The 10,660-nt window shown below is 31.9% G+C and overlaps 2 protein-coding genes across 2 annotated transcripts; both read left to right on the top strand.

The window, feature by feature from the left end:
• The first annotated feature begins 2,526 nt into the window (after positions 1 to 2,526).
• On the top strand, positions 2,527 to 3,988 carry LOC120115366. The gene is made up of 2 exons (XM_039136093.1): positions 2,527 to 2,989; positions 3,909 to 3,988. Exons 1-2 carry the CDS (start codon positions 2,527 to 2,529, stop codon positions 3,986 to 3,988), a joined length of 543 nt encoding a protein of 180 aa, XP_038992024.1.
• Positions 3,989 to 7,524: 3,536 nt separating this feature from the next.
• Positions 7,525 to 8,607, top strand: LOC120115317. The gene has a single exon (XM_039136048.1). It carries the CDS (start codon positions 7,525 to 7,527, stop codon positions 8,605 to 8,607), a length of 1,083 nt encoding a protein of 360 aa, XP_038991979.1.
• Positions 8,608 to 10,660: the final 2,053 nt, after the last annotated feature.

Below are 10,660 nucleotides of genomic sequence, written 5' to 3' on the forward strand. Positions count from 1 at the left end.
CACTAATAAGATTTTGAATTAGTGGCGATATAAGATGTCACAAAAAGTTTTTTTTTTCCAAAATTTTCAAAATTTTCATAAAATATAAGAGATTGTGACAGATAATTGCCTTCATCAGGTTAAACTTATTTTTTGCACGAATAAAACGTCATCTTTTATATCTTGCATAATATGACGAATCAAATTGTTGCAAATAAAACTTATTACTGACAAATCTAGAATGTCACTGATACTTCCATTTTATTAGAGATGATTTTAAGGCGTTGCCATTTTATCTAAACGTCATTGAAAGATTTCCCACCATTTTTTGGAGGTAAATTTTGGCTCGAAGCGTATAGTGACGAAAATCAATGACAAATTTTAAAATTTTCATAAAATACATACAATCAATAACTAAATGCGACGAAAATAGAAAAACGTCATGTTTATAGTATATTTTGTGACGTTATATATAATGTCATATAGAAATTTTGTCATAAATGGATAAATTTGTTGTAATGACCATTTCACTAGTTTTTTGTTGGAACACACTAGACATCATATTACAATCTCCTGAAAACCTTGTGCTCTAAATGTTTTTAAGAACTAAAATCTTCATGACTTTTACACGATGAAATATTAGTAGGACCTTGGCTCATCACAAAAATCTGTAGATGTTTGAATCAATAAGGAAAATTTGCTTGCCTATTATCTGCATGTCCTTTAGCATCACTTAGTAGTTCTGTATTACTGAGCTTCCCAAAGCTCATTCTTTTACTCACCATTTCAGGTTAAAAGAATCGAACCAGTGCATCTATCGACATCAGTAAGGGAGTTCCACCAGCGTTGCTTGCGGAGTACGGTGCATGTGATTAGGGGGCATGTAAGTTGTATTTTTTTTATATCTGGGTCTGAAATATGTTTTATTTTTGGATATTTTTAAATTCTATTTTTAATATATATAAATTGTTTTATGGTATTACACGCTTTAACATAAATTTTAATTTTCTGGGATTTATACGGTGGGTTGCTTCGGTGGCCCTAATGTGACACCCCGGATTGGATCGAGTCACCTACATCGGTCTGTGGGTGTTACAAAATTAGTCACTCATCGTTAAAAATATTTGAGGTATGTAAACAGTAGCTGATCAAGAAATATTTTTTTAGGATGGACACACATATGTTAACAACATAAAATTTTTAATGGGATAGGTACAAATAAAATTTCAGGGTGGAGACCATCCTTAAAATAAGTAACTAATCAAAGAAAACTTAGATTTCAATGTGGCACCATCAGTAAAATAAGTAATTAATTGAAGAAAATTCAGATTCCAGGGTGAGCATGTGTCCACTCTTACCAAGCTATGGCTCTGCTATTGTGTGTAAAAGAAGTTAGAGTTTATTTATCGAAAAATTAGATATTCGATTTTGTTGTTTTTAAAAGTAGACTATTTTTTAACTCAACATAAAAAAAAAACTTTTTAAATTGAGTTCAAAAAAGTTTAAATTCACAAGAAATAATATTATTAGTTTAAGGAGTTTATTTATATTTAAATTTGAAATGTCATAATTTCAAGATAGATTTTATTTGAATCTTTATTTGTCTCTCTCTTTTAATTTGGTTTAATTTGAAACAAATGAATTTAGTATGAGAAATCAAAATTGAACTAAATTATAAAGGGTAAATTACACATTTAGTATCTGAACTATCAGTTTTGGCCTGTTTTAGTATCTAAATTTTCAATTTTTTCAAAATCATAGCTAACGTTTAGTTTTTGTTTCATTTTAGTACCCATCGTGAAAAACTTAACGTGTTTAGTATATAAACTATCATTTTTGGCCTGTTATAGTACCTAAACTTTCAAAACAAAAATTCAAAATTTAACGTTAAGTTTTGAACAAAGGTACTAAAATGAAACAAAAATTAAACTTTAGGTATGATTTTGAAAAAATTAAAAGGTTAAGAACTAAAACGAACCAAAATTGATAGTTTAGATACTAAATGCATAATTTAACCTATTATAGAATTGAATACTTAAATCAAACCAAAATGGAACCGTAAAATAAGAAACTCAAACCGAATTGTGGTTTTGTCGGTTTCAAACCGGAGCACGAGCAACAAGTAGAGCAGCAGAAGATGAGAGATAACAGAGTTGAGACCTTGCTTGATTCAAGTTAATTAATAACTTTCCCGAATTTTGTTGGAAGGTTCGAACCGTTGTCTTTAGTTCAAATGGTTTTCTTAGCAGACTGTAAACTTTCACAACAATGTAACGTCGACTTAACAGGTACAGATGTACGGTCCAATCATCCTAACTCATGCATGCCAAATCTTTGTTTCACCATATAAATACCTCATTTCAAATCCCTCGCTTTTATCCTTTCAAAACCATTGCCTGGCCGCCCTCAGGTTTTAGTTTAGCTTCCAGTGGCCACCATATGGCGTTAAAAGCTTCCGTTTTTCCGTTCCATTGCAGACAATAAACAAGAAGAACCTTTAAAAACTCATACATATATGTGTGTGTATCTGTAAATTTGAGAAAAGACATGGTGAAAGATGGAGAGCTGATGAAAATGGGGACAACATCAATATCGTCATTATGCGAGTTTGAAAAGGAAGAGTTGAAACGGATGCCGTTGGTGCCTCCACCATTGATGAAAAACAGGAGGTATTTGTCGAAGCAGTTGTCGCTGTGCGAGACGTCTCGGGACATGGCCTGGGAGAGGCGGCGACGCCACAGAGGGAAAATTGGGTTGACGGATGATGATTTGCATGAACTTAGAGGTTGCATTGAGCTTGGATTTGGATTCAACGAAGAAGATGGTCTGAAACTGTGCCATACGTTGCCGGCTTTGGACTTTTATTTCGCCGTAAACCGTCGGCTTACGCCTAGTCCGGTTTCGACGCCTCAAAGCGGACGTTCTTCCTATACGTTTTCACTTGGTAGCCGATCATCGTCTTTTGACAGTCCTGTTAGTGAGCTGGCTGATTGGAAAATTTGCAGTCCAGGTAAAGGAATTCCAATACGATTCAAACCATTCTTAAAATATTTATGTCGATGCCTTCCTAGCACCCTTCAAATACCGGTACTTGAAATACTAGATAAACTGCGTGTTTAGTCACCACTTATTTTTACGATTTCATTTTGGTCATATAACATTTTATTTTTTTAAAAGCATACTTAACGTTTTAGTTTTATTTGGTATAATATCAAAAAAAAATCTCTTACGTTTATCAAAATGATCATTATGGCCTTATTCTTTTTTGGAGCATTTTGCCCTTAATGTTTCACTTTGGGCATAAAAAGACCCCTCTATATATGGAAATCATTAATTAACAAATGATTAACACTCCAAAATATGAGTCTTTTTACCCTAAAAATAAAATATTAAGGGCTAAAACACTCCAAAAAAGATTAAGGGTCAAAGTGACTATTTGATCAAACATTAAGAGTCTTTTTGCCCTAAAATGAAATATTAGGGACCAAAATGCTAAAAGAAGAATAGAGACCAAAATGATCATTTTGCTAAATATTGGAGGTTAATTTTGGCATTATACCTTTTGCTTTTAGTCACATGCGATATAAAATAAATAGAACTGCTGACATAATTTTTATTCTTCTTCAACGATAATGTGGCATTGTCTTATAATGACACGTCAACATCATTATTAATTTCTTAACGTTGAGTGATCAAAACATAACCAAAATGTTATAATAGATATATAAAAATTAATTGAATGAATAAAATAAAATCGCAAGAATAAGTTCAGTGACTAAATACAATACGTAATGTAATTTAAAATATTGGCTTCCTTTTAGAAAAAAAAAACCCTAGACGAAAGCCAATATTTTTTCCACGTGGGATCCAAAAATCTCATACGTTTCGATTGGCACTGGTTTCTTGAAATTAACTGCTTTGTTTTCCAGGGGAAAATCCACAACAAGTGAAGACTAAGCTAAGACATTGGGCGCTGGCAGTGGCATGTTCTTTGATGCAATCATATTAACCAAGTTTGGGTTGCTTGTACAGAGGCACAAGGAAATGAAAATTAAGAATACATATTTGTACACGCATGCATGCATATAGAGAGCCAGAAAAGAAGAGTCAGTTGGATCTTCATTGTTTAGGGTTCTTTCTTTTATTAGACCAAAAATATAAACAAAAATAAATTGCAAATACTCAATGAAAATACTGCTGCATTTCTGGATAATTTTTTTATATTTATTTAAATGAAAAGTCAGTCTGATACGATAGATTCACATTTAGCCTTTTGGGGTTAAAGTTTGATTAGAGCGGTTTCCTGCCATGAATTCTTCTTTGCAATTGAGTATTTGAATTTTATTTCAACTTCTGAACAAAACAAAACTTTTGTGACGACAACTAAACAAAGAACTCTAATATGCATACATGATGTATCAAAATAAAAGCTAATATCATATCATTAGATTTATTTATCTAATCAATCTATAAACGGCCATTATAACACTACAGTTGACATGGACAATAAAAACCACTATAAATATCTCAATCAAGATTGAAAAAAAAGGAATGAATCACTCGTAACCGACCTTCTCTCTTCTTCCTTACGATCATTCTTCTCCTTCCTTCAAATATCGATCAAATATCACTTTTTCACTGATTGCAACTCCCTACATAAATAAAAAGGAGTGAACTATTAATAATTGACGAGTCAGATTTATTCCACCAACAATACCCAAGTTGTTTTACGATTGTTTTCCTTTAACATAATTCAAAACGAACTTAAAGTTCCTCTTAATGTTTTACTAGAAATACTAAGAAACATCCTACTTTTAGGAAATTTACGGCTACATGTCAAAGTCAAAAACATAATATTGAAACCTTAACGAGTAAGGAAACGTTGTTGTAATTTTCAGCTTTAACTTAAATTTATAAACAACATTCCTTAATCAAACTTATAATTTCAACTTTATTAACTCTAATCATTTATGCAAAAATTTTAGATTCTCAAATTTATAATTATAATAGATTTTGAACACATAAACTAGTTTTAGTGATAAAAAAGTATTAGTTGTTCTAGAGGTTTTTGGATACAATTAACTACCTTTATGGGTGTGTGTAGTGTCAATGATTAAAAAAATTGAATAAATATTACCGTCCAATTACCCTAGACTATTCAAAAATAATTATAATATATTCTACTTAAACAATAAAACAAATTGATTTTTTTGTTTGAATAGTACAAGGTGATTACAAAATATTATATATTTATAATTTTTCTTAAGCAATGACAACACAAACACTCCTTACTACATACACAAGTGAAATCAGGACCTCAAAAGAGAATAACACTCCTTTTAATGACGTAAGGAATCAATTAATAAATATATAAAAAAGTTAATTAACTACTTAATTAATATTTGGGTAAACTACATAAATGACCACTCAACTATGGGGTTTTGTCTCAAAATGACCACCATTTTCAAATTTATGCCAATATGATCACTGAACTATTTAAATGGTTTCAATATAGCCACTTGTCGCTAACATTAAATGAAAGTGTTTACGTGGTAGTTAATAAAATTGATATAATTAGGGTGCGGGTTCTTGTAAAGTTATGTATTTGCTTCGTTGGAACTCTGCTTTGTTTTCTTCCATTTTAGTTACTACTTGTATGTGATTTGTTTCCTTGGATTTCATTTAATAATTTGTCCTAATTTTGTTTTTAATTTGTCTAATGTCTTAATTTGAGCATTAACTTTAAAATCTTTTATTCTTGTCATGTATTAAATATATAGATTAAATCTCCTAGATTTTAGAATCAAATAACTTGATCACCAAGATTAACTTTAATTTTTAATTAGGTCATAATTTCAATTTAATTTAAAAAATTTATTTCTCCGATCAAATTATGAATCATGTCACAATTTGATTAGAGGGTTTTTTTTTTCTAATTTAATTAATTTGATAAAATTTTCAATCCAATCAAAAGGTGACACACATCACCTTTTGAATTGAAGTGAAAATAAATGAAGATGAGTTTTGACACCTAGGGGAATCCAATTTGTGTCCAAAGGGTAACATGTGCATGCCTTAACCACTGAGCTAATTCGCACACTTGTTATTGAGATAATACATATGTTGGATAACTTGTTCAAGTTTAGGGAAAAATTAAAATAACTTAATTGGATTTGAACCCAAAATGAATTAATAACCAAGCAAGCCTTAACCAATATGGTAAATCTAATATTTAAGAATCAATTATAATATTATATATATTATAGTTAATGATAAAAAAAATAAAAACAGAAGTGAGAACTTACATCTAGACCAATTGTGAATATGACAACACTTAAATCACTAAAATAAATCTAATAGTTTATTTATAATTGATTTAAAGATTTTAAAATTTTAAACTAAATTTATTTTTTTCATATTTATTTTTTAATGATTATATATAATCATTAAAAATAATTTAATATCAAAATTATAATCATAAGAAATAATATTTAAGATTCAAATTTTAAATTTATCATTTGATTTTAAATTGTGCTCATGAGTTCAGGTATGTTAAATAAATTTTTAATTTATTTTTAAATATATTTGCATATATATAATGATTAGAAAATAAATATAAAATAAATAAGTTTAATTTAAAGATATTAAAATCATAAATTAATTATACATAATATATTTGATTTTTTTCCGGCAATTTAAGTGTTATCATATGTTCAATTGGCCTAAATTTAAGTCCTCACTTGTCTACTTTTATTTCTATCATTAACTCTAATATATTAGACTTAGCCTATTGATTAAAGGTTTGCTTGGTTACTAATTGTTATTGGATTCAAAAGCAATTTAGTTTAGTTCTATTTTTCCGCCTAAACATGAATGAGTTATATAACATATTTATCTTGATAACAAGTGTGAGAATTGGTTCAATGATTAATTCTAAAATCTAGATGATTTAATCTATAAATTTAATACATAACTAAAATAAAAGATTATAAAGTTAATGTTCAAATTAAGACATTAGACAAATTAAAAACAGAACCAGGATCAAATTACATTAAATGAATATCCAATGAAACAAATCATATACAAGTAGTGACCAAAATGAAAGAAAGCAAACCAAGATGCCATCGTTGCGGATATGTAACTTTACATGGACTCGCGTCTTAATTATACCAGTTTTGTTAACTACCACGTAAACGCTTCCGTTAAATGTTAACGGCAAGTTGCTATATTGAAATCATTTAAATAGTTCAGTGATCATATTGATGTAAATTTGAAAATGATGGTCATTTTGAGACCAAACCCATAGTTGGGTGGTCATTTATGTAGTTTACCCTATATTTTTAAAAATAATAGTCATCGTCTAAAAATCTAGCGAAATTAACGAACTTTCCTTCCGTTAATTTCGCTCCAAAAACTTCTACTCGTATTTTATTCCCCATGTCCTTAGCTTTTAATGCATTTGTCTTTGATGCATGCGTAAATTGCTGTCTGTGATTAAGGCCGTGTTAGAGGTGGCACTCCGCCGTCTCTCAACAACGACCCACCATGGCTCCTTCTCCTACTCATTCCCGAATCCTAGAGATGAACCTCGTTTCGGCCGAAGAGCTCGCTTCAGTCTCCAAAAACATGAAGACCTACGCGGTGGTTTGGATCAAACCGGACGAGAAGCTCGCCACCGGTGTCGACCAAAAAGGCGGAACCGATCCCACATGGAATGAACGGTTCACGTTCAAATTCGACGATAAGTTCTTAAATTCGGAGGATGCCAAGATCGTTGTTGAGATTTACGCGGCGGCGTGGGTTAAAGATGCTTTGGTCGGATCTGTTAACGTTTTGTTTAATGATATCTTCCATTTGCGATCTGTTGCCGACGCCAAAACCAATAACTCCACCAGGAGGACCGTCACGCTTCAAATTCGCCGCCCCTCTGGCCGCCCTCAAGGTATTCTTAAGATGGAGGTTGCCCTCGTTGATAGCACAATGCGGAGCATGCCTCAATTACAAGATATTTCATCGGAAACGACAAACGAAGGCGGCGGCGACGGCCATAGCAACCACAAGACAAATGCGAACGCCAAGATAAACCGTTCACAAAGCGACCGATTCACCGAGTTAACAGCGGACGAATACGACGGTCATAGGTATTATGGGTCACGTTCCAGCTGTTCCGCTTTTAAAGGCGGAAGCATGGTTAACGGTGAGTCGCTTTGTAACTCGGACGTGGGACCATCGGCTTCCATCGTGGCTGCGGCCATTGCGAAAGGGTTGTATCAACCGCCGGGAAACGATCAACCTCATACGATCGAAACGAGTAAGATATCGGAATGGACAAAGAAAGAGAGGGAAGAGGAACTGTCGATGAAGTTAGAGAGGTGGCGGGCGGAGATTCCTCCGGCGGCCACCGCGACTGGGAAGAGATCGAGGAAAGGGAGGAGGTCGAGGAAAAGGAGCGGTGGGTTCAAGTTGTTTTCATGTTTCGGCAATGCTTTCCAGTTTGAAATATCGATTACGCGTGGAACTAAGAAGAAACATAGCAATGGAAAGAAGAGCAATGGCGATGGGAATGGCAAAAATAAAATCTGTCATTTGGGCTCTGTAAATGAAAATAATAGCAAATCTTTTGCTTGATTTCTCTTTCAAACATTTCATCTAGCTATGCCCATTAGAACTCTCTTTTTTTATTATTATTTTAAAAATAAAGAGGAAGACATGGCATGCTAGAGCCTCACGGATTGTCTTATTCATCTCATTCTCATTTCATTTAACTATATTTTTTCTTTTTCTTTTTTTGTATTATAATTATATATTATAAAATATTTGTATGATAAAAACAAAAAATCAATAAAATAAAATATGATAAAGTAAAAGAAAATAGTCAAGCAATTACAACTTTTATTTGCAGTGAGGGTAATTGCATAAATATTGGCCCTTCCAAATACAATGCCTTCAGCATATTCCTTATGCTTCTTAACCAAACCAGGCACAGTACCTATATCCGCTTTCAGTAGGCAAAGCAAATCACCAACCGAGTCTCCCATGTGCACGGTCAACTTCCTTTTGTCATCACTACAGCCTAGCACTATTTTGCAGAATGCTTGAATCTTGTCAATCGGAGACTCTTCTTTCCCAATGATTTCACCAGTGGATACGGATTCTTCAAAGCTGAGTTCTTTTGCATGTAAGTTCACAACATCTAAACCCCCTGCTTAAAATGATTGAGTAAAGGAAAATTATTTCACTTAGTACTAGTCTCTTGGTTGACGAGGGTGGTGGGGGTGCAGTTGCACCCCTAGACATTATAATTTTTTTATATTTTTGATTTATTTTTTATTTTTTATTGATTACTTAATTTTGCATCTCTAAAATTTTGTATCCCTAAAATTTTCTAACTTTCTACCCCTAAATTTTTAATTTAAGTTTTTAAATTCGTACATTTGACATAAATTTTTGCATTCGTCCTTGGCAAACCGTTATTTAATTCCCATATCCGAATAAAATATAACTCGGACAAGATAACCTCACCAACAATAAGAAAGAACGTGGATGTTGGCATTAAAGAGTTTCATTCTTCGTGATTTCCTGAAAGAAACTAATGCAACCATCTTGAAGAATCATTCGGCTCGTTCAATGTTTTCCAAGTTTAGACCCTTGAGTATCCTTTTCTCAAAATCTGAAACTTTCAAGTGCTTTACGGATGGTCGTGCTCATCGGGATCTAGAAATGCCTGTAACTCCTTTTTAGAAAGTCATACAGTTAAGGACAGATGCAAAATTTTATATTAAAAGAAAATAATTTATAAATTTCTAAGAGATGACGAATGTTTAAAGTTTTAGGAGGTAAAAATATATTTCCAACCAAAAATACAAATAAGATATAAAAAATATATAAAAATTTAAATTTTTTAACGGTGACGACTGTCTCCCCCGCTTCTTTCGGTCTATCCCTGCATGTAGTATCATGCAAGGTATCGTGGTTCCGAGAGTGTATAACGCAATTTTTGTTTTCTAAAATGGAGTGACAAGTTTTTCAAGAGCTTTCAGTCCTTCAACCTTCCCGGAAACTGTTGCCAGTAGAAATGTTGTGTACTTGATAGATCTTTCTTTAACAAAGTTCAAACCCCTGCTGCAAAACTCCAACTTTCAGACAAAGAACATACAAACAAGAACTATTTAAGGAGATGTTGATTTGCAATATGGATTGTAAACAGCAAAACAAGGCAGAAATTACAATCTAAAGTCTGATTATTTCCTTAAATCACGTTATAAGATATCTCTTAGCAATGATTTATGGGACTTTTCCTATCAAACTCCTAGCCTAATCCAATTTCAACTTGTCATCCACCAAAAGACCCATTAAGGCAATAACTATATAGGTTAGCCCTCTATATCATTGGACATAAAAGTTACAATTTCATTAGAGAATTGAACAATGAAATCAATTAATAGATTGTTAAATATTGATCCAAATTTTAATTGATAATTATGTTAGATTTTATGATAATTTTAATTGGTGAAAATTATTTGGTAATTAAATTTATTTAATAAGCACATATTTATTTTAGACAATAAATCTTATGAACTTATGTTTCTTAGTAACCACATATTTGACAAATATGGAGTAAGTCTTTACTTTTATAACCATAATACGATTATTTTAGAAAGATGTAATTGTTTTTGGGATT

Source organism: Hibiscus syriacus, unplaced genomic scaffold (genome assembly GCF_006381635.1).
Source record: "Hibiscus syriacus cultivar Baekdansim isolate YM2019G1 unplaced genomic scaffold, ASM638163v2 tig00110263_pilon, whole genome shotgun sequence".
Classification (NCBI taxonomy): Eukaryota; Viridiplantae; Streptophyta; class Magnoliopsida; order Malvales; family Malvaceae; genus Hibiscus; species Hibiscus syriacus.